The following is a 23,976-nucleotide window of genomic DNA, read 5'->3' on the forward strand; positions in this document are numbered from 1 at the left end:
CACTGGAGTCAAGCAACAACCCATGGTTAAAGCTTGGTGTCATTTTGGAGCCTTTGGGGTTTTCAGTGCTGATAACCAGGTCAGGACCGTGCTACACCTCAGCATCGCGCAGGGACCTTTCGCGTGTGCGATAAGTGCAAGAGGGGGTTTGCAGCAGCGATCTGGGTTGGTGTTCCCTTGTGCGCTTCCCTCGCTCTTCTGCTCTGGCATCTCTTGCCTGGGAGAGGCAGGCAGTCCCCGGGGGGGTCGTGCCTGGGGCGGCCAAGTCCATGCTAGTGCTGGAAGGGCTCGGGGTGGCCAAGGAGAATTCAAGTAGTGAAATACCCACGTAGGCAGCTGCCAACCCACAAAATGCCAATGAATTTTATTCCCTGCCAGCTTTTCTTCCTGAAGCAGCTTCCCCCACGGCAAGCGTAAGATAGCAAACTGTAAATCAGGGAGGAGAGGACGCTGCTTTTGCCACGGGAGCACCTCTGGGCAGGGAGGTCAGGAGGGTTTCTGGCAAGCTGGCGCCGGTGGTGGGAAGCCATCTGGGCTCCCGGCTGGGGCTCTGCTGTGCCCGTGATTCATGGCATGGCTGCGCCTGAGGGATGGAGTGACTTCAAGACTCGGTCCCCAGTATTTCCTATTCTTGGCCGATTTCTGCACGGATGTTGGAACAAATTCATTGAAGTTTGTGCATCGCCGTTGTGTTACTTGACTCACTGGTGAAGCAGGACCTGGAGCTGCTCTCGTTTTGCTGTGTGGAGAGGAGCACTGAACCCGTGTGTTTGCTTCCTTTGCAGGTGTCCCGGGTGCCCGTGGAGTCCTGCGAGCAGTACACGACCTGCGGGGAGTGCCTGAGCTCGGGAGACCCCCACTGCGGCTGGTGCACGCTCCACCACATGTAAGTCCAGCCTTGGCCATTTCGTTTGAGCTGCTGGTGGTGATGATAAAAGCACCTTTCAAAGCCACCAAGCGCCTCTCACGCAATCTTTGCAAAAATGAATTAGGCTGAAGTTCCTTAAATTCATTCTTCCCTTCCCTGGACATTCCCTGCATTGCAGCACAAATGCCATCGAAAATCCCTGAGATCCTGTGAAGAGGTAAAGGGAAACAAATTCTTGGTTTAGGAGCAGTGGGTCGCACACCACACAAAGAGGGTGCCATGGACACAATGGGAAAGCAGAATTTAAACCGGTGGGAATGAAGGCCTCATGTTTTGCACCCTCCTGCTTGCCCAAGCTGCAAGTCCCTCCCAATTAATGGGGAATTTTTAAAGGCAATAGTAGACTTGATTAAATGAGCGGGACTTCGCTTTCAAGGTTACAGCACTGGAACAGAGCGGAGCACGAAGCCCTATTAAATGTATCGGGAAGAGGTGTTTAAATTCAGCAATGAAAGGTCGGCGGGTCTGTGCTCCAGCCGTCCCGATGGGGCAGAGCCGGCAGCGCAGGGCTGGGAGCTGGCAGCTCCTCACGCACATCAACAGGCACAAAGGGCTAAGGGTTGGTTTCCTTTTTTCAGGGGAGCTCCAGGAAACACTCTCTGCATTCAGGAGGTGTCTGTGTCCTTCCTTTCTCTCCCCTGCCATAATAGCGATCACTTCCTAAGGCGGAAGAGGGACCACCAGGCAGAGGCAGATCGGGGGAGGAGGGGAAAGCCTCGAGGAGGCTGGAGGAGAGGAATAGAAATCCCTCCGGCCATGTGCCAGCTTGCAGAGCAGCCCCGTTAAATGCATGGAAATCGGGGCGGAGGCAGAGTTCAGGGACCCGCACAGCAGCTCTTGGCCACTTGCCTGAGGAGCAGGTGCTGGAGGGGGAGCAGGGAATGGCAGGCTTCTCCGTAAATCCGGCCTGGATTCGGGACCTGCGGGCTTTGGGGTGCAGACTGGCTCCCCACGGCTTGCCGGGTTTGCAAGGAGTCGTTGCCGCGCTTGGGGAGATGCAGGAGAACCACTGCAGCCGCTGGCCCTGAGCATCCCGCAGGCTGCACATGGGCAGGGGCTGGGGGCAGTGGCAGAGCGGCCCCCACCAGCAGCACAGCAACGTGGGGCACAGGCATCCCGGGCATCTTTTTTTTCTAGCTTTTTTCCTTTCAGACGAGCCTGTCCTGCCCTACAGCTAAGCCACCATACGTGCAGTTGTGTCCGAAAGTCTGTACTGTCACAGCGGCTTTGTCAGAGGGAAGTGATTTCCATCCCCGGTGATTCCCATCCCGTTGGCTCTTCCCTCGGGACAGCCATCCCCGTGTGCCTTTCCAGCAGTTGGGACAAAAGCCACCACAGCCTTTTGAGGGGACGAGGAAGGGAGGAGAAGGGACGTGCTCTTCTCAGCGTGTGGCCCAAGCTGCAGGTCTGTAGGTGCTCCCAGGGTCAGCTGTGGGGGTACAGGAGCATCCACTCACCCGGGGACAGTGGCCTTGTAGTGCCTGGTGCTGCTGAGCTGGGCAGCAGGAGGGGACGGCTGCATCGAGTAGCTGTAGGTGTGTGTGTTTGGTGTTGCTCCTCAGACTCCTGCAGCAGCTCCTCTGCAAGGATCACTGAGTGCTTTCCTAATGCTAATGAACTGAATCTTCATAAACCACCTGGGAAGCAGGTAAAGGTTGTTATCTTCATTTTGCAGAGAGAAAACCCTCAATGTCAAGAGGAGAGAAAAGTGTCATTTCCTCTGCCCTTTTGGCTGTGACATTTCGGCATTAACCTATTACCAACAAGAGTTTCTTCCCTAATGGTATTTCTCAACTCTCCCTTCAAGTATCTGCGGTTTCCTGGCCTGCTTGGAGCAATGATCATTTTTTTAGCTTTTGTCTTAGGCTGTAAATAATTGAGTTTATCTTGCTGTTCCTGAAGCCTGTCATATTTGTTTGGAGGCCCCAAGTGCTGGGCTGTTTGTATTTAATTTGTCATCTCTCTCCTCTAATTCTTACATGTCCCTCCGCCAGATGGACCAGCTGCTCCTTTGCTCAGTGGAAGGGTTGCAGGTCAGGGTGTGATGCTCACGCTGTGGTTTCTGAGGGCTGGTAAAAAGGGTGGGGGGCAGAAGAGGAGACGTTTTCGTCCTTAAAAGAGCAAGAGAGTGGCTGGCCGCCTGAGCAAGTGTGGGTATGGTAAACACCAGCACTGAGGCTCGGCTGGGGATTGAAACCCAGTTGTTTCTCCCCACTGCTCATTGTGGGGTTTTACTCCTCGGGTTTGGGGTCTGTGTTCTGGGGGTACCGAGACTCCCAGGCAGCTCCGGGAATCTCTGTGCAAGAGCTGTGCCCTGCGGAGGAGCAGGGCAGGCCAGCCCGTAGGGCAGCTCCTCTCTGGGCACTTGGCATCCAGCTTTGCCGTCGCCGGAGGCTAAGCTGAGAGCATGGACACGCAGGTACTGAGCTGTCAGGGAGCCAGAAAAAAAAACAGAATTTTAAATGGTGTGTGGGATGTCTGAACAGGTACGGACATGACATAGAGAGACGGACCACTGCCCCATTCCAGGTGGCATCAGGCAGTGTGTCCTGCCTTCCACGCCACCAGCCAGAGAGGTATAATAAAGGAAAAGTAAAAGGATCTGAGTTGTCCTGGGATAAGTTTTCATTATCCAAAATTACGTAAACTTTTCCTTGTGTGCTTGTTGTGTATGACCGTCTCTTAGACGGCTGAGTCAGGGCTTAAGGTGCTGTTGCCCAGTAGGGTGCTTGCATGCACGTGTGTGTACTGAGAATTTAAGGGTAGTGATAGTAGTGATGCTCATGAACGAGCTATCTGTGAGGATTAAATCGGTGAGCTCTGGAAGCAGGAGCTGGTCATGCTGGCAGTGCAGGCTGACCGGGGGAGTTCTAGCGATGAGCTTGAACCCGCCGGCCGTGGGCAGCGCACACCTTGCACCGGGCTTCGAGGAATCCTGGACCCGGGACGTTTGAGAAGGTGCTAAAAAGCAGCAGGACAGGAAAGGTGCTCGTCCTTCTGCAGAACTCCTCTGCTCACCCGGGGATGCTGTGTCCTCCCAGCCGGGGGTTTGCTCGCCACGCGAGTTCATCCTCTGCACGCGAGAGCAGGATCCTTTGCTCCTCCTCTTCTACAAATGGAACGGCGCTCTTTGGGAGCAAGCAGAGGCCTCAAGGAGATTGTTAAAGAGTCTCTTCAGCCCAGTGGGATTGGAAACCTGCAAGACTTCCATATGCTGCTCTCTGCAAGTGCGTTATTGTCTACAGACCTATTTATCTCTGTTAGGGCTGTTGCCATAAATAGTATGATAAAAAAGAGCCATTCCAGTGAGTCAATGAGATAAAGGCTCCAGTCAAGAGCTCACTTTAAAGCTATCTTACAGATTCACTTAAACCTCAATAATTCTTCCTGTGGCAGCATTCATATTTAGCTCCATTATACTCCTCAAAAAAAGCTAAAAAAAGCAAGAGGGTGAGGAGAACAGCACCAGTGTTTGCCGGGGATCACACGGGTGGTTTGGAAAGGGAAAGTCTAAACTCCGCTTTTCTTAGTCAAAAGCAAAGGGCCTCACGGGGAGGATGATAGTCCACCCTTTCAGAGCGGGAAGCCCTGGTTTTGCCAGGCACTTGTCAGCTGGTCAGAGCTAGATGTGCATGGCAAAATTCAGCCTCTGCGTGGGCAGGAGGTGTTTCTGCTGATGCATGTGGGTGTCTGGGACTGCCCGAGCTGCTCCATAGGGAACCAGGGAAACAAGCAGTCTGACAGCAGCACCTTGTTAATTCAAGTGACATAAACATGCAAGTAACTGTCAGAAAGGAACTTGCTGGTGGCATGTGGGGCTGGTGACAGCATCTCGATCCTCTGACCTTTGTGCCACCATTTGAAATAGGGTCCAAGATCAGCAATGAGTGCGAAGTGATAAAGTTTGCTGATAGCTTATTAAGCCCATTAACACCAAAAGGCCAGTATGTCGTCTGTGCCCAGGGAGGGGGGTTGGAATAAAAGGATTTTCCCCAAATGACATAAAATAGAAAATCGGTGAGGGATGCCAGTGCTGTGCTGCTGTCCCTAATATCTGGTTTGAAATGCTGATAATTCTTCCTTGGTTTCCCGGTGGGCACTCCTCTACCTGCTGGAAGTAACTTAATTTCACTCCACTCCAAGGATACCTGCAATAGAAAAACAGGGATAACGAGCCATCCTGGAGCACACGGCATGCTAGGAGGCTTGCATTCCTGATGGTGGGAATGGGGGAGACCTGGGAGCCCAAGGTGTGCAAAGCGGCCAAAGCGCAGCCGGCAGGCGCCGGAGAGGAAAGTCCCGTTCCTGGCCCTGCCGCGCTCCTCAGCTCCAGGAGGAGACGATTAATGAGCTATGTGTTTTTGTTTTAATTAGAATGGAGGCATCATCTTGTTACTGCCTGTTACTGCTCTGCGGTTTAGTTTCTGTGCAGATTATGAGTTTATGGCTTGCAGGGGCCCTGGCTGAGCAGCGGCAGAGTGGCTCACCCCGCACCCACAGCGCCCGCTGTCCAGTGCGGGCAGGACTGGGAACTGCTCCTGAGATACTTGTGGTTTGTCTTTCCTCTGATGGCAGCGTATTTTTCAGTGCCCTTTGATCCTAACCTGGAGTTTGTGCCCGCTACCTGGTCCCGGTGCAGAGCGTTACCCCCGGTCCTGCTGATAACTCCCCCTTCCCCTGGTGGAGGCTCTGTCCTCCTGGTGAGCTCACCCCTGGTCAGCTGTAGCACCTCGTGCTGTTCGACATCTTCCCCGGGTTCTTTCTGTGCTCTGATGTGTGCTCGTGTGCGGCAGGTGCTCCCCGAGGGACAGCTGCGAGCGAGCGGACGAGCCGTACCGGTTTGCAGGCAGCATCAGCCAGTGCATGAGCGTCACCGTCCAGCCCAGCAGCATCTCCGTCTCCGAGCACAGCCTCCCGGTAGGTGCTGCCGGCGAGCGGGGAGGGGTAGACCCGACGGGGAGAGGCATTTCCAGCGCTTTCCAGGTTCGCAGCGGACAGTCCGTTCTCCAGCCTTTCTCCCTTCCCATCGGCACGAATGTTTTCTCATGAAGTCAGGCTCGCAGAGGGACTGGGGAGGAAAGGGGTCATCCGAGCCGGGGAAGAAGGGGGTGGGGATGGCAGAAACAAATTCCCCTTCCCCTTGGGCCTCAGCTCACATTTCTCTTGGTCCGGTTTCATTAGCTGTTGAAAGGAAAGGCTTTGTTTCCCAAAAAACCTCATCTGCGAGCTGTGCTCAGGCCTGGCTCTCTGAAGCATCGCAGCTGTTGCTCTCCGAGCCCCCCAGCACCCCGTGGCAGCTGGCCTTGCTGCAGCCCCTTCCAGCCCCCCCGGGGCCGGCTGCCCCCGCCTGCGCTCAGCGTCGAAGCGCTACGGGGCTGTTGGGGAGGCCACTCGCCCCTTCAGGCACCGGTTTGCCACGGGGACGGTCCCCATTCGGGATGGGGTCAGCGGGGACTTGCTCGTTTCTGATGGCCACGCGTGGCCGGGGCAGGGCTGTCCCTCCCGTGCGCGCAGTGGGGCGGTCGCGGCGCGGGGAGGTTGTAGGAGCCGGTGTGCGTGCGTGTCCCGGTTAAACCACGACGGTGCAGAGGGTTGTCAGGGCAGTCGCTGCTGCTCTCGTGCATGAGAGGCAATGCGCTGCTGCTACTGCTGTCCCAGGTCAGGAACGAGGGCGTCGAGGGTGGCAATGCTTCTGTAGAGCAACCGGGAGGGACGCAAAGCTACCATTGCCACCTCCCCTGAACTGCAGTACCCAAAAGCTCAGCAAGGTGTTTTTGTACTGGTAAAGAACCTGCATGCTTGGCTTGCTTTTTCCTCCTCCGCTTCCCATGAAAGGGCAGCTGGCCACCTCCTGTGGGTGGACGGGTAATTGAAGGGGGTCAGTATTGAATGGGAAAACAGCAGGTACTGAAAATACAAAGGAAACTCAGGCAGCTCTGCCTGCTAACAGGCTGCTGGCCGTGTTTTGTTTCCCCTCTGCCCCTCCTCTCCCCGGCTGCAGCTCAGCCTGCTGGTGAGCGATGCTCCGGACCTGACGGCTGGAGTCACCTGCCTCTTCGGAAACCTGACGGAGGTGGAAGGGCAGGTTTCAGGCAGCCAGGTTGTGTGTGTTTCACCAGCAGCAAAAGATGTTCCTGCCATACCCGTGGATCAGGGTAAGTAACTGACTTCTGGACAGCAATATGACATCTGTGCTACCAGAAAGTGCGGTGTAGGTTTGGAAGTATCTGCCGGCTGGAGCAGACCCTTCCGGGATGCTGCTGGAGAAATTCATGCTCCTGTCAAACACCATTGAACCCAGAAAGCTAAATATGCTTCATCCTTAAGAAATGCATCCCACACAGGGAAAGATAGGCTGGGAGCAGGCAGCACCATGCACTTGCCCTGTCCTTGCACCCTCCCTGTGCTGCCAGGCAGCTCCCCAAGACAGGACAGGATCCGTCTGTGTCCCCCCGGGGGGCTTACGAGTGGGGCAGGGGCTCACAGCCTTGCCACGTGGATCTGGAGAGCGGGAGCCCTCCCCTCGGCCTGGCTCAGCACCCACGAGTAGGTGGATGCAGTTTCTCTTTCTTCAGTCCTGATCTTTGGGTTGTTTCTTCATTAATGTCACTGCTGTCATATTTTCTCTTCCCATAACCAAAATGCTACTTGCTTAAAACTCATTTTCTCCTTGGCATCCTTCCAGGTGTCAACTGTGCTTCCCTGCTGATATCTTTGTATTTCTAAGGCATTATATGGAGCCTGAGACTTGGTGAACGCTGGGGGCCGAGAGCCGCAGTTGTAGCAGGGCTAGCATAGACTTACCCACAGCAGCTCTGGAAGAGCAATCTGCTCTTAATTAACCCAGTGCTGAGGCTCCTAAAGAGCTTCCCTAATGCCCTCGTTTCCAGCATTGTCTCCTGCTCTAGTCTTGGGCTGCTTCTCAGAGTAGACTGAATTAGTGTTTTTATACCAGAGACAGAATCCTTTAGGGAACAGGATGGGATTCCAAAATCATTTCACTGTGACCCAAGGCAGTGTTTAGACCCTGTGTCTCTAACGCATTTTGCCATCAAGCCTGATTTGGTTTGGAGGCATTGCTGGAGACAGCCAGCCTGGCACCCTAGGGTGCTCGAGGGCAGGGTCCGGCCGGGGGGATGCTCAGCCCCCAGCTTGGGGAAAACTGTGGCAGGCTCACCACGGGTGGGGGGCCTGATGCCTGGGGGAGTGGGGAGACGAAAGCAACCTGACTTCCACCTTCTACCCCAGAAGCAGATGGCTCAGCACGCTGGCAGGCGGGGAGCGGGTGCCCCCGCGTCTGCTGTCGCTTCCTTCGTTACCGCTGCCGGGACTGATGGGCTCTGGTTTGCATCCCCAGACTGGTTCGGCGTGGTGCTGCAGCTGAAGTCGCGGGAGACGGGGAGGACGTTTGTCAGCACGGAGTTCAAGTTCTACAACTGCAGTGCCCACCAGCTGTGAGTGCTCCCTGCCTGTCCCCGAGTGAAGCCAAACACCGCCTGAAAAGAGAGAAAGGGCTGGGAAAAGGATGCTGGGCTCCGCCACCAGCCGTGGGGGGGGTATCAGGCTGCTTGGTTCAGCCAGCAGACGCATGCGGTAAAAGGGGAGCCCACCGGACCTCGTCTTCTCTAAACTTCTCTGGGTGCCTGTGGAGCTTTCTCCACCTTGTGAGACGCAGGCGGAGTGAGCCTGGAAAAAAAAACCTCAACCTGCTGGTGCCCCCAAGCTGCGCGATCCCGCAACTGTGAACTCGGATGCGGCTCCACGGGCAGCTGGCGAAGGCAGAGCAGAGGGTGAGGGCAGGGGGCTGCAGGCAGCAGGCAGGGGGGCTGCAGGCAGCCAGAGGAGGCAAAGCCCTTCCACAGCGCACCGGCCAGGAGAGCAGGGTGCTGGCTACTGCGAGGATGCTCCACGGGGCGAGAGAGGAGGGCATGACTGCCGGAGGGACTGGCTGGGAAGCGTCCAGCCCTGGGGTTCTGAGGACTGTGGTTGTGTTTTAGACGGGGCAAGTGAGAGCGCTGGCAGCAGGAGCTGCCCTCAGAGTCGGGCAGAGCAGCCCCGAGAGCCCGATGCAGCAGCCCAAGCGTGTGGCAGGCACGGTGGGCTGCTCCGCCGAGGGCTGGGGGGGCTCAGCGCTGCTGAGCGTCATGGAAGCGTATCCCCCATGACAAAACTGCCCCTGGTGTACGCAGCTGGCTGGCCTTAAAAACACATTTACAAACCTGAAGTGTTTATAGATTTCTCTCTGGAAACAAAGCGAGCCTCAAAGCACCAAAACGAAACATGGGCAGGACCTGCCAGAAATTGGATAGTGAACAGCAGGCCTGACCCGTGGGGCTGGGCGGCAACTGCTGTGGCAGGGCTCAGCTGCCACCTTTGCTCTGGGAGCATGATCCGTTGCTCGAGCTGGCTGGTGGGAGTCAAGAAGTGCCAGCACAGGGTCATTCCCAATCTTTCTGCACTGGATTTGAAGCCTCGAGCTACGGGGGCTTTCCCTGCTGCACTTGGAAGAGGGTTGCATGCGCTGATGGGCTTGACTGGCCTGCAGTTTTTCTAAGCATGCATTCTTTTTTTTTTTTTTAATTTTGTTTTGAGCCATAGCACAGAGCAGAGGTACCCCGATAAATGGAGCCCTGTGAGTCCTTCAGTCCGCCCATGCTGCCTCTCATGGTGGTCTGTATCCATTACCCCAACAATCCCTGTCTCCTGTTGTGCTACCCCTGGTGCACAACTCCGTCCTTACGTCCTTGTCCCTCAGTCAGGCTGTACAGCGCCAGCCTCTCCTCCAGCTGCAAGCACTTGCAGTCCCTCCAGCAGTTCCTCTGCATCGTGGTTTTGAATTTGCATGAGGGATGGCATCCCAGGGACCCCTGTTTTCACTTAGGAGCTGAGGTTTGAATCAGGAGAGGCAATGCGTCTTTTCTGGCCTGTCATTTGGCTTCATCTGACCATGCCTTTCTACCAGCTTGTGTTTGGAGATAAAGTGCTAACGCGGTGGTAAATTCTGCAGCACTTACATCATACCGGACTCCTTATCAGTGAGTTCAACAAGGAGCCAGCCTGGCAGGAATGAATCACAGCATGCAAAAAGGAGGAAGGAATACAGGTCTCAGCCAGCGGAGAAGAGGGATCTATTGATCCCGAGACTCTTCATTGCAACGGCGAGGGCGTCTAGAGAGAGCAGGAGAGCAGCTGTGCCCTTTGTGGCTGCGCGGCAGCACAAGAAGTGGTTGTGGTGTATGAAGCACGTACCCCTTGGGAGGTGGCATTACGCTAAGAGGGGCAGGGGGGGATTTGGGGCTGGACAGGAACACGCTGCTTTTGCAGACTAATTCTGTGAAACCTCCTGTGCTGGATCCAACTGTTGTGAACCCACGGGCTGGGATGGTTCAGTGCTCAGGTGCATGAATTCCTGGGTCCCCAAGGAGCTGCAGGTGGGTCAGGGAATGTGGTGGTGGCTTCTGTGTTAAGTCCCTTTTAATAAGGAACAGATGAGGTGGAGAGGTGCACTTTCTGAAGCAAAAGAGAGACAGTGGTCCTTGAGAAAGTTGAATCGGGATGAAAGAGCAAAGGTGGTGACCTGGTGTCGGTGTCTGAGAGCTCAGGATCCTGCCGGGAGCCCCTCACCCCGCTCAGCCAGGGCTGAGCAGAGCTGAAAGCAGCACCCAGAAAACCACACTACAGAGAGAGGTGCCGAACCAAGCCCTTGGCCTGGGCGATCAGAGAGGTCCCCTCGGAGCCAGAGGTGCTGGGGGGAGCAGAGAGCTCCACCAACACCAGATGGGAAGGCTGGAGGCCAGGGCCAGGCCAGGTGAGGGTGGGTGGGAGAAGTGCTACAGACCAAAACAGAGACAGAAATAGGTCAAACGAACACGTAATTAAATAAGCTTGCAACACTTGATATTCTTCCCCAGGTTTGCATGTGCATGATGAGAATAAGCTTCCTTGGCTGTTAAGGTCACTATGAATGCATCAGAAGGAAAATACAACTGGGTTACTAAAACACACGTTCTCGTGGCAGCAGCCTGCGAGAGGCATTGCCCTGGCACCTCTGCCCAGCTGGCAAGAGACCCTCTGCCCAGAGACCCGTTTTCCTCGTTTTCCAGAGTTTCATGCCTCAGGCCGTGCTCCCACCTCCCTGGTGATGCTCGTCTGTCTGTGCTGACCCTGGGCTCGCTCCAGCGCATCCCTGCCCCGGGCACTGCCCGCTCCAGGCAGCACCACGGGCTCTGGAGCCGCAGGTTACGGGGCTGAATCCCATGGGCACAACTTCTACTTATGCCAGCAGACGGTCACCAAAACGCTGCCACGTGGCACAGAGGGTTGGCCTCAGAGATGGAGGAGGTGGTTACTGCAAATATTAGCAGCTGTCACGGACCGTGCATCTAACTGGCAGCCAGTTAGTGTAGAATAAAAACCACCCAGCCAGTTCGCTGGCAGCTGGGCCACCTCATGTCTGAAAAGGGTCTGTGTTCTTTCAAAAACATTTCATAAACAGTTAATTTCTTCCAACATGAATCGAAAGTGCTTGCTGGACTCTTTGCACTCCAAGGCTGAACAGAAGTGTTACCGTTGACTTGAAGCATTCCTGACTTGTAAAACAACTGATCCAATTTTTGCCAGGCTTGCCTTGTTTTCCACTTTCTAGAAACTAAAAATGAAGTCTGGTGTCTGTGCAATATTGTGCTTTATTTTACACCAATGCAATGATGTGCAAGAACTTTATTCAAGTGCAAGAACTTTATACAAGTACAGCTTGTACTTTATTACTGAATGAATTGTGGGGTTGCTTAAAGACTGTCTTTTGAATGTGCATTTTCCCAAAGCTATTTGTTACTTTTGTTGTATCAAAACATCCCTCCAAAGATATTTTCCCATGAAGGACCCTGAGCCTGGACTTCTGCCTAGGCCTGTCTATTACCGTACAGACCTCCCACGGTGATAACCTCCTCCGTAACTCCTCCTTTCTCCCCCAGGTGCCTGTCTTGTGTGAACAGTGCTTTCCGCTGCCACTGGTGCAAGTACCGGAACCTCTGCACCCACGACCCCACCACGTGCTCCTTTCAGGAGGGACGGATCAACGTCTCTGAGGTACCAGACTGGGGTTTCAGCTCTTTCTTCTTTGCTTTCCTATGGCACAATTAGCATAACCAATGCTTACGTGAAGTTTTTTGACTTTCCGTGCATCAGGGCTCCTCTCTTGGCTGGCATCAAAAAGTGCAGATGCAGCTTTAGAGGAGTCAGTCTAGGTAAAGTGATCTGTCTTGATGTGAACGCCAAAGCTGATCCCACCTCTGATACATGGGTATGCTCAGGTTCAGTAATAACTGTAATTGCTGTGGTGCTTTCCTTCAGGGGTCTCAAAGACTCCTCAAAGACCAGCGCGTTTCAGCAACTCCACTTTACGTGCAAGGCGTGCAGGGATTTGCCCGATGGCAAGCAACAAGTCAAATGCACAGCTCTTGGTGGGACTCATTCAGTGGGTTGTGTTGGCAGGTCTGAAATTCATGGCAGGACCCTGACTGTAAACTGATTAAGAAGGGAATTACAGATGTGAACAGCCCCAGACTTTGGAAAAGAGAATTGATTCCGGTTCCAGCGCTGTGTACTAGGAGCCATCTCTCTTAGCAGTTAATAAAAGGTGTGGAGCTCAAGTCCAAAAATAGCTTCAACAGTTGGAAGGAGGCATAGCCCATTAACATCTCTGCCAGATCTTCTGTATGACCCGAGGCAGAGGAATCCGTGGAGGAAAGGAGTTTGTTAGCACAAATTCCTGATCAAAGGTTACCACCAACCCCTTTGGGATTTCCGCACCCGTTGGCTGGTCGGATTCCCATGCTGCTGTCTGCTTCAGATTCACCAAGTACAGAGCAGATACAGCCTCTGATGCTGGTAGGGTCTTGGTCTTCGCCCTTACTGCCCCTACACGTAGCTTTATAGCACCTGAAATGGGTGCAGGTCCTAAAGCTGCAAGGAAAAAAAAGGGTTTAAAAGGTGCTTTGAAAATCCCGAGTGTCTTGGAAAGTGGGAAAGGCAGCAGTGAGGACATACACAAATATTAGAAAAAGAAAGGAGAGTAAGGTTAGCCAGCATCAAGACAAACCCTTATCAGTGAGTAATGGAGATAGAGAAAAGCAGAAGAGATCAGTCAGTAGAGTAAAACACTGAGCCGTTAAGAAGTGACTGAAGCTGCCAGGCTGCTGCTAAACCAATAGTAAACTTGAAACTTAACTCATGGGTCTGTCTGGTTAAAATGCTGCCAGGAGGCACAGAGATAGAAGGCAAGAAACGTTACTGAACTGCACGTGTACATACCTCAGTGGGAGTCTGCAAGAGCCAAGAGGTGGGCAGTGTAACTGGGAGCAGGCGCTGCCTCCCACTACCTTCAAGGGAGGAGAAGGGGGGCTCACGTAGCAGCCTCAAAGAGCTGCCCCATGCGGCAAAAGGAACGAATGCCCAAGGACAAGCATCCACCCTGGGGACAAACCAAAAGCTTTCTCAGTCCAGTTCAAAGTCAAGAAACTTCCTTTCAACATAACAAGAGAAAGCAAAAACCTTTGCTTTTCCTTCTCTCGAGTGATGTGGGGGTTTTTCTCCTTCACAGTCAAAGCATCCCTGTATTGCCAGGCTTTACAGTTGTAGTTCTCAGTTTTATAGGTCTTCAACCCCATGATCTCAGAAGTGTTTGACAAGTCTCTGGTAAAGTAGGACAATCCCATTATCTCTGTTTTTCTCCTGGGAATGCACAGGACTTGCCTGAGATCACACAGAGGGAGCGAGTGGAGGAGTTGGTGTCTCTGCCAGTTCCTGCTGGGATCACAGGACTGTCGTGTCTCCAAAGAACTTCCTCTGTCGTCTTCATCTTGTAGAGGTTGTTTCTTACCGGGGGATGTTAGGTGATATCTAACACCTTCCTGGTGATTACTTTTGATAAGGGCTGATGGTAACTATACAAATGCTCCGCTGTTCATCATGACTTCTCCAAACCTCTGAACATACAGGCACAACCAGCCACCAAAACCTAATTTGTTTGCTCATTTAAGGCAAATGAATTGCCACTTGCGTACACAGTGCAGTGCTAATACCTTTATTACGGGCATTTCACTCCGGCTAACACAAGACACGAAATAAATGCCTCATAAAGAGTTTCCTCTCTTAAAACAATTCAGATCACAATGTTCTCATTGTGTCACGGCCTGATGTATTAGCAAAAAGTTTGTGCTTACCAACGTCGCTCCCTTCCTAGCAGAAAGTTGGTTGCGTTTGGAGCCGGAGCAGTGCTGCCGGCGCTGCGGTGATAACCGTGGCAGTGCCTCCGCCACGGAGGGAGCAGCGCCGGCGTGTGCTGCCCTACTTTCAGTCCCATGTGCCTCTTCTCACATAAGATTTGCACACGTGTTCACACGGGGTTGGAAATTTTCTCATGCCTTTATATTTAATTTAAGAGAAAATATCTTGAATATTCCCTTTTACTCTTGGCCCATCAGAATTTGTGTCCCAGTGGGATTCGATGTGTAACAAACTCCCTTTGATGCTCCTAGGAGTCGTCTGTCTTGAGACGGGAAAAGAGCTCAAAGCCTCAGCCACTTTACAAGGTGATGGGGGAAAGAAAGCCTTTCTTCATGAGCTGTACACTTGCTCCTTGCAATCTTCTGGCTGTATTGACCAAGCTAAATGCTGCCTTTTTGCCCTGCTTTCCATGAAAGTACAAATGAGAGACCAAGCTTTTTCTGTCTCTCCGCCTGCCCTGTCAACAGGAATTGTTTACTAAAATCTAAGGGCAGAGCTCAGCAGTAGACGCGGGTGATGGAGAGGACAACCTCCGAAGATGGGTCGGTGCTTTGTCACGGGGCAGCGAGTGGCCTGTGAAGCCATCAGTAGGTGATAACCGCAGACATTTGTGACGCTTGGGAAGAGATGCACCCTGAGTGTCAGATCTCTGTCTTGCATCATGCTGTTACATTTGCAAAAGTGAAAACATATTGTTTATGTGCAAGGCACGTTTGGTTTGCCGTCGTTGGTAGATAAATACAGAAGCCTTCACAGCCTTTAAGGCAGAGATGTCTTCCAGGACTGAGCTGGCTGTTCTTGATATCCTCACCTGGTGGGAAGTTTCTGACATGGGGTAAACCCAACTCTTTTGAGGCCTCTGTTTCCAGGTGGCCAGTTTGCTAGGAGTTAATAATTAGATAAGCAACTCTATTTTCTCAGCCTTTTCTCAGCCTGAGGTGTCATTTGCCGCAGAAGGTGCCTGCTTAGACTTCGCTATCCAAAGAGCAATGGGAAGGCAAAGGTCTGGGGCTGGCTTGCACCCACAAAAGCAGGTTTTGTCCAGGAAGAGGCCACACGGGTGTGTGACACTGATTGTCTCGCTTTACAAAGCTTCAGATAAGGCCTATGATATCATTTTAATGTGTCTGAGGTGGTGGGGTTTGTGTGTGTGTGAGGCTATAAGATGCCTCTCTCTGAATGTATAAAACATGCAGATGAAGAGGAATGTAGATACATAAATATATTCTTACACCCCATCCCAGTGGAGAGCTAGAATCAAATAAATCCTGTTAGTTTCCCAGAATGTGGGATCCCATCCCTCTTTGATGTCCACTGTGTGCAGATAATGCCATTTCCACGTGTGAGATGCTGAATCAGGGGGACAGAGCATTTCAGATTCTGGGAGTTTAGTGCAGAGACAAATTTTGGCTCTGGTCTGACTCTTTTAAATTCTCATTGCTTTTAGAGCAACACCTTTGCCCCCGGCTGTGCCCGTGGATGCTGAGTGCTGTCTGATGCGCCTTGAAGGAAATAAAACAAAATCAAACCTTCCTCATACCTGTCCTTACAGTCCCCACTGTAGAATACCTGAATGGGAACTATGATGTGTAGGAGATCACTCAGGGCCGCATCTAAGTCCACCAAAGTCAGCAAATGACTTTGTTGGGTCACATCTAACTTCTGGAGAGGTTTGTTTGTCTGAAAAAGTACCAATAGTAACAAAAAGCCCAGTTGCAGCAAGATTAACTCATCTCAGTTTGAGAAGATTGGTTTGAGCTTATTGGCAACACTTTTTTCAGCAGTAGGTTTATGGTGTGTATAACCTACAGTGTTTGGAGGGGCAAAGAGCCACGCAGGAAAGTGCTCTACAGGGCTGCTGGGGACGGGAGCGCTGCAGGGAGCTGGAGGGAGATGTTCCCACCCGTAACCTGGCTGTGTCCAAGGGAATTGCTCCTCTCCTCACCTCTGGTACACAAAGGGTTGTCTGTGGGTGAGAAATAGGCTCTCCGGCCTTCCGTGTTTTGCATGGCTGTAAATATCCCAGTACTTCGTAAATTAATGGCGAAGACCCAGGTTACAGCATGTGCATACAGCACAGAGCTCAGCACAAAAGGGCATTGGGTAGGAATTTACCAGTGAGAAAAGTCTCGCTTCAGTTGCCTTTCTTTTCATGTTTGGTTTCTAAGGAGCAAGGTCTGCTCTCCTTTCCAGTAGCATAAATGAAGAATAATGTGTTTCCATGAGTGACGGGGACTGTAATTTATATCATTGGGAACACAACTGTGAGCCAGGGGTTTACATTCATGTGCCAGATTCGTTTATGTTTATAACTTTAAAATGTGTGTAGCAAGTTAACATTTGTGGAGGGGGGGGGTTCAGATGAAAAATGAGAACATTATATTTTCTTCCATTTGGGCTAAATCCCATAGTCAAAAGAAATGCCTGCCCTTTCTAGGCATTTTTTTCCAGATAAGAGCAAGAAGATTTGACCTACTAAAACTGCTCTGTTAAACACAAATAATAACCATGGGTGCTCTGTTCTCCTCCAGAGATAGATGCATATTGCGGGTCTTTAAGGTATTTACAGACCTTGGAATCTTTGAGGCTAAAAAGCATTGGAGAAGCATAAAATGTCTTTGTAAATTGTGTGCGATGATACTTTATACGCAGAATATTCCCCGACAGTCTGTGCCACTCATACATTGGAGTCTTGTCTTTCTCTAGCAGATCTTCTGATTTGTGTTTATTCTGGTATACAGAAGTCAAGAAGGATAATGAGAGGATTCAGCGTGTGTTTGTTTAGCGAGAGGAGGCAATAATGGCCTTTCTAACTCACTGCAGGATTTACTTCTCATGAATTAAAAAACAAAGTAAACTGATTATGGAACAAATTGTATATTCCACTGGCTGCAGTTTTCCCTCTTACTCTGTATTTTCTGGTACTAGCACAGGGAAGTGCAGAACTGAGCACCCAGCCCTGAGCCCTACAAACCGGGGATGGTCTCATCATTTACCACCGCGAGGGGACCTTTGCCACAGCCGCACGGCTCCAATCCCAGCAGCAGGACTGGTGCTGCCAACCGCTTCCCAGTTCATCAGGAAATTCCCATTAAGTGAATAAGCATCAACGGAGGCATTGCTGAAGTTGCCGATATACCCCTAACAAATAATTTATGTTAGCACTGACTGGCTTTTAGATCAGGTGGCAGGTAGAAGAGGTGGTGAAGGGACAAACCAATCTGCCAGGCCTGCTTTCATAGGGCATCACCCCGTTTCAGCCCTGCGTGTGCCGTGTGGGACCGAGGTGCTACCGCGGCAGCACCCACGGGAGACCTGTCCCCACTCACGCGCGCTCCACGGGACGCCCTGTGTGTGCAGGGATGCCGGTGTACATCGCCGCAGCAGCGATGTAAAAAAAAAAAAATTAAAAAAAAGACCTGAAAGCTGAACGATGAGCCTGGATGGGCAAATAGCACAAAGAGGGAGGAGAAGGCTTCCAGCAGCGCTTCTGCAAGGCGTGCAGCGTCCGAGCAAGCCCCGCACCCTCGGCAAGCCCCTGCGGCTTTTGCAGCTTCACTCGCTCATCTGATAAATTCAGCAGCAACCGCCAGCAGCAATGTGGCTCCCCACGAGTGCCCTGGGCTTTCGGTAGTGTGGCATCTTCCTACGTATCGCTCCATCCCAAAATGTGTATCCCCTTATTAGTGTGATCACTGTAGCTGTCAGCCAGCACAGAGGGACTGCCTTTCTCGGTGTTTCCCCGAGCCGCGTGCACTCACAGGCTGCATGCCTTTTTTTCACCAGAATCCCAATGTGACATTTTTCTCTCGCTGAAACCAAAGGAAAGAAAATCTATTATGTCCTACTCATCTCTAATGACAGCAGAACAATTTTTGCTACCAGCATTTTCAGCACTAGAGAGCAGATTTGAAAATGTAAGTCCTCTCCCATGTCTCTAAAGGAAGAAGCATTTCTTTAACAGTCGTCTCACGAATAGCAGTGGCCAGGAAGGATAATGGTCCATAACATATTCATTATTTTCAGGACTGCGCACTGAGGTTCTCCCACTGGTGATGTGACTGGAGATTTTTTGTTTTCAATCATAATGTGATAAAAGATTCTGCTGCTCCAGGATGCCTTTCCTCCCAAACACGGGCTTTCCACAGAGCTTGGGACCTCTCTGGAGTGGAGCCATTTGTCTCCCGTTGGTCCTCGATATGACTTTGAGGTTAATGCAAAACCTGAAATGCAGCCAGACCTTGAGTAGAAGGTGGTACAGGTGTGCAGTGCATAACGAGGAGGAAGGAACGTGCGTGCAAAGTCAGACTGGAAGAGTTGGATGAAAACCACCATGAATCTTAGGAGTTTGCTGGTGGTAGTGTAAAGGCTGAGCTGGGGGTTGGATCTGTGACACCAGGGTCTGGGGGAACCTCAGAGCTGAGCTTCACGGTAGCATTCCCTTCCAGCCTGTAAACCTGCTCCACTCCAGAAAAGGGCTTCTCTTTCCTTCCCAGCACAGCCCGCTTTCTGGCTGTTGGAGTTTAAAATCACTCTTGGCTGTTAATCCGTGAAAGTCCCTGTTAGAAGTAAAATAAAAAATATATAAGGAAAAGTGCCACTAAAAAGGTTTATGAGGCAGCAGTTTAAGCTACTGGCTTCTCCAAACTGGGGTAGCATCTGTTTCTCATTTACAACTTGCCTGAGCCAGTAGCGAAACAACATCCCATCAGTCTGGCTGTGAGCTGGAGAGGGAGCGCGGCTTGGCGTGCTTAATGGTCATTAGTGAGAGATGGGGATTTTCTCCCTGGATACACAGTCCTAGCGGGAGCCTGGTAAGGACGGCTCTCTTTGCATCACCATCCGGATGATTTACTTTTAATTGCTAGGCAGGGTGGCAAAGGGCTTGGGATGCCAGTCTGGGATTTGGCAGAGGGAAGGGAGACGACAGTCCATTTTTTTTCTAAAACTTCTAGTTTAGCTTAGGATTAATCATTTAGTGTCAGATACTTACAGGTACTTAGGTACCTAGTTCCATTAGATCAAAGCAAATTAGAGCTAAACGGAATGTAAATACTTCTGATGGTCAGAGCCTTTGTCTCTGCGCGTTGCAGTTCCCAGTATATAAATTGAGGAAAAACTGTATCGCCCAGTGTGTTATGAAGAGATAATGTTTAGGACGTTGAGATCTTATGGGAGGAATGTCATACAATTACCAGGCACTGGTAGGTCTTTTTTTGCACTTCGTCTCAGAGTATCATTTAGACATCTAGTTTGTGCTCGTGGGGAACTGGAGATGTGCTCATCTGTAGGATGATGTTTGCAGGGAGAGTTTCCTTTTATTTCGTATACAGCGTCTTGCATAGCGAAGTCTTGAGCTACTGCAATATTAAAGCTTGCTATTAATTTACAATTGCATTATTTTGTCCAGATAGTGGCAGAAGTGGAAGCAAATCACACTTCTCCATACTTAATGTTTTAATTGCTGTGCTTAGTTTTCAGACTACATAGTTTTGGAGGCAGCAGTGTTTTGCTCTTTTCTTTGTTCCTTTATTGCAATCACACAGATGTTTGAAATATTTTCACATGGGTTTCAATGGAAAATTTAATAGACTGCTTCCAGTTTCATGGTATTTTGTACCCTCAAAAATCAGGCTGTTTTCAGCAACTGAGGAACTATCCTTACACATTTTTCCACTGCCTCGAGCAGAGAACTCCTGAGCCTTAACTTGTTTATAAAATGACCATCAAGGATGAAATACAATTCTTTATTTAGTGTCACCTTGATTTAATGCCCTTAGGTTAGTTTTGGAAGCCTCTGGGGGTCGGGAAGGAGTCCGTTTCATTCCCGCAGTGGATGGTAAAGCTCCCTTCACGCTGGCCTCGTACTGCAGGAGGGTTCATTTGCAGCTATGCTGGTGGTTGTCAGCCAGCCTCGTGCCTGGTGTTACAAGAGCAGGACCTGTTTAATCTCCTCTTTCATGCAAGAGGCTTCAGTTTCTAATCAGGAGAGGCCTGAAGTGAAATTTCTTTGTGCTGTTTGGTCTCAGCCCTCACTCACTCCCTTCTCCTCCTCCGGACTCCCACTGGGCAGCCTCTCCCTGCTCCTGGAGCTCAGCATCCCTCGCTTTTTCTGGTTGTCTCCCAAAACGCCTTTGCTCTGGCCCGGCAGGGTGATGGATAGTACTGTAAGGCTCTGGCTGTAATATACTTCTGAATTTGCATTTGACTCAGAAAAATGCATTCCTGGAGCGGCACCCGAGCGCATCCTGGAGGTGCAGAAAGACTTTAATCTGCAGCAAGAGCCGCTGCTGCTGCCGCCCCTTTGTTTGGATCACTGAGCTCGGCTGGGACGTCATCTTCCTCCTGCCCGTGGGGCTGGCAGGATCCCTGTGCGGGCTGGCAGGCTGGCTTTGCTTTTTCCAGGCTGGTGTAAAAAGGCTTAGGGTGCCTGAAGGGCCTGTGTCCAGAAGAGTTGGAGGCTTAAGGTTCTGAAGCCCCGAGGGTGCTGTGAAGACGGCAGAGACCCAGTGCCTCAGACCCCAGGGGCATCAGAGCTTGTTTGGCATCTTTTGGGCTGGCCTTCCTCCTCGCCCGATGGGCTCTCCAGAGGCAGGAGATCTGCAGGTGCCACTGCTTGTCGGTAATTTTGCTGTTTTCGCTGTGCATGAAGTGAAGACAGCAAAAATTTCATGTGTGGCACTCCCGGTCACAGCTCAGCATCCACCCCACTGATACGCACTGAGATACACTTGTACACAGATTAGTTAGGTTTTGTTTCAGTCCCCCCTCCTCTGTGAGAGATCCCTCCTCAGTATTAGCTCTTCAGATCCAAGGATGGGCACATTTTTGAAAGCCGTAAGACCTTTACAAATGCTGTTTGCTGGAAGAGGCTCTGAGTTTATTGCACATGCCAAACCCTTTGCTACGATTCCTAAAAGGCCAGTTTTGCAGACTAGACAGAATTTCAGAAGGCCCAGGGAGATCAGGATTAGGGTGCTTAATCCCATCTGTGAAAACCCCATCTCTACTCTTCTGGATACTGACTGAAACCAAATCCTTCCGTCCTTGGACGTCCTCCACCTCCCAGAAGCACAGAGCAGGGAAGAGCGTTGCTTTAGAGATAGCAAGGGCAGTTCAGGTCCCGATGCCTTGCCCACCCGGCCGGCAGAGGCACACATCCCACCCAGGCAGCCCCCAGCTCAGGAAAAAGCTGTGCGAGCAGCAGCGTGGGAACATTGCAGTGAGTGTGTCTCAGAAAGGCCGGAGCGTGGTAAGGGGTGAGAGCAGATAGAGCAGAAATGAACGTCGCCTCAGAAATTAATGGCATGCTGGCGTAATTTTGCTCAGATAAAGCAGAGCGGAACGGTACCTGGGAGCGAGGGGGAAGCACATCCCATGCTGATCAGTCTCGCTCTGAAGCAGGATGCAGCCGAGGGGTGTAAGGAGTGAAATGGGATTAGGAGGAGGCCCAGGGAATGCGGCGTGTGGCTGGGAGCAGCCCATTGCCCTCCTGGAGCAGCGGGGCTGCGGAGGAGCTGGAGCAGCTGATAACGCGCTGCTGCTGCTGCGGGAGGGCAGGGCGAGAGCTTGTGTCTCCGCAGATAAAACCCACGGCAAGCTCGGAGCGGGGAGGATGCCTTCGATTTATTCCCCGAATAGCAGTGTTACTTCTTCTGCGACTGCGGTGAGAAAATCAGTGCCAGTCCCAGAGCAGGGGGACTGTAATGGAGGTTTCTTTATTTAACCTGCAGTTGCACGGATGGACTGAGACGCGGCTGGTACTGTGCACTGGCGATGTGCTGGGACATCAGCCCTGCCGCCGGGCTGAGACCTGGCCAGACCTGCGGACACACCATCACCACTGTAACCTCCCCCTCTCTTTTATTGCCCCTCAGGACTGTCCCCAGCTTTTCCCCACGGAGGAGATCTTGATCCCGGTGGGAGAGGTGAAACCCATCACGCTGAAGGCGAGAAACCTGCCCCAGCCCCAGTCCGGCCAGCGTGGGTACGAGTGTGTCCTGAGCATCCAGGGTGTGATCCACCGCGTGCCTGCCCTGCGCTTCAACAGCTCCAGCGTCCAGTGCCAGAACAGCTCGGTGAGGCACCGGGAGGGGAACGTGGCAAAAAAAGTGCCCAAAATGAGTGTCAGCTCCGAAGAGCTGCGAAAGGGGATGGGCTCAGCCACGGGGAGAGTGAAAAATCCTGGAGTTAAACTAATCCTGAATTCCAGGTGGGAGCCTGCCGTGGGCATGCAAGGTGTTTCATTATAGCACCGGCCGGGAGAAGATCCTTTATCTGGCGGTTCCCTGTCTGACTGTGGGGGGTCAGCGAGGGGAAGGGGAGGAGGAGGGTATGCGATGAAGGTGTTAAGGCAGGCTAATTCACACGGGGGAGATAAGGCGAATCACAGACCCCTTATCGGGGAGCTGTCAAATTCCAGGTCACGGTAGCTGGATGAATACAGTAATGCTGAAAAACAGCGTGGTGCAGGGAAGGAGGGGGAAAGGAAAACTGCCAGGGGAGAGAGCACAGCACAGCAGAGAGAGGAAAATTATCTGAACGATGCTGCCGGAGAAGCAGGCAGGGGAGGATAGCTCTCCTCCATAGGACGGGGCATAGCCCTGCCAATGGATCTGGCAGGATTTCACCCCAGAACACCCAAAATCACCATGGCAGGTACTCGGGGATGCCAAAACACATACGGCAAATGCAGGCCACCCTCCGAGCCACAGCCCGCATTTGGGTCTCGCGTGGCATGCTTCAGCTGGAGGATGGGCAGGGAAGAACCTGGTCCTTCCCCTCCTCGCTGTGCATTCAAAGAGGTCCATGGGCAAACAGGGCACATTCAGTTTGTTTTAGGCAGCAGAACAGGGTCTCCTTTAATATTCAGTGCAGATGGTCTTAAATTGTTAATGAAGTTTTGAATTTTTAAAAATTTCACTGGATATTTATATATCACTGGCTGTCTTTGGGCCTTGCAGCTTGGTGGATAATAAATGTATTAATTCTAGATAGTACTTTTACTATCCAAAGCGATTTATAAACATTAGAGAAGCACGTTTATTCCTGTTAGGCTAATAGGAAGTGGTAGGTAGAGAATGTAAGGGCAATTCTGTACTCACAGCTCCATCACTTGTACAGAAGATCTAGTTTCACACCAACTTAGTAAAATGCAAGCAAGGTGAATCAGTACAACCAAATGTAAGTTAAAACTGTACAACTATTGCACAGGGACAGTCAAAACAGTCTGCTTTGCTTTAATCATCATTCCTTCATCCCAAAGAGGATGGCAACGTTCACTCACCTTTTCAAGTCTTTTCAGCAGCTCTTGGTTGACTTAAAGAGAGCACCAGAATGAGGCCTCACTGGTGCTAATTGTGATAATGGGAATTTCAGAATACACTGGGAATTCACCTAATGCATCCAGATTCACTCAGCCACTGTCCCCAGGACGTCCATGAGGTGAATAATTCAAGCTAGTGCCATCCTAGACTAGGCTGAAGCAGAGACTGGGAAAGGACCTCTCTGCACCATCTTATTTTTTCTCAGCTGTTGCCTATTTCATCAGCCAAAGCTGTGCAGCATGATTTTTAAGCTCCCAGTCACACTAGGGTGCATGGTGACTGTATAAGAAGATAGCCTGAAGGCAGCAGTCCTTCCAGTCTGATTAACTGGAGGGGCTGTATTGATAAGCTAGAGACTGAGTGACAAGAGCAACCACTGTGAGTGGAATAATTAATCTATTACCTCTCACAAGGACTAGATCTGATTTAATTATC

General features: G+C 51.5%; 1 protein-coding gene across 2 annotated transcripts in view; it reads left to right on the forward strand.

Moving 5' to 3' along the window:
* Nucleotides 1-23,976, forward strand: part of PLXNA2 (plexin A2) — a 189,235-nt gene that overhangs the window by 111,947 nt on the left and 53,312 nt on the right. For both annotated transcript variants that reach the window (XM_069771712.1, XM_069771711.1), the window contains exons 5-10: nucleotides 786-886; nucleotides 5,722-5,845; nucleotides 6,930-7,083; nucleotides 8,286-8,382; nucleotides 11,902-12,016; nucleotides 22,093-22,293. In XM_069771712.1, coding sequence (XP_069627813.1) covers nucleotides 786-886; nucleotides 5,722-5,845; nucleotides 6,930-7,083; nucleotides 8,286-8,382; nucleotides 11,902-12,016; nucleotides 22,093-22,293 — 792 coding nt within the window. The remainder of the gene's footprint in view (nucleotides 1-785; nucleotides 887-5,721; nucleotides 5,846-6,929; nucleotides 7,084-8,285; nucleotides 8,383-11,901; nucleotides 12,017-22,092; nucleotides 22,294-23,976) is intronic.

The sequence above is a fragment of the Haliaeetus albicilla genome, chromosome 26, assembly GCF_947461875.1.
Source record: "Haliaeetus albicilla chromosome 26, bHalAlb1.1, whole genome shotgun sequence".
NCBI classification, from domain to species: domain Eukaryota; kingdom Metazoa; phylum Chordata; class Aves; order Accipitriformes; family Accipitridae; genus Haliaeetus; species Haliaeetus albicilla.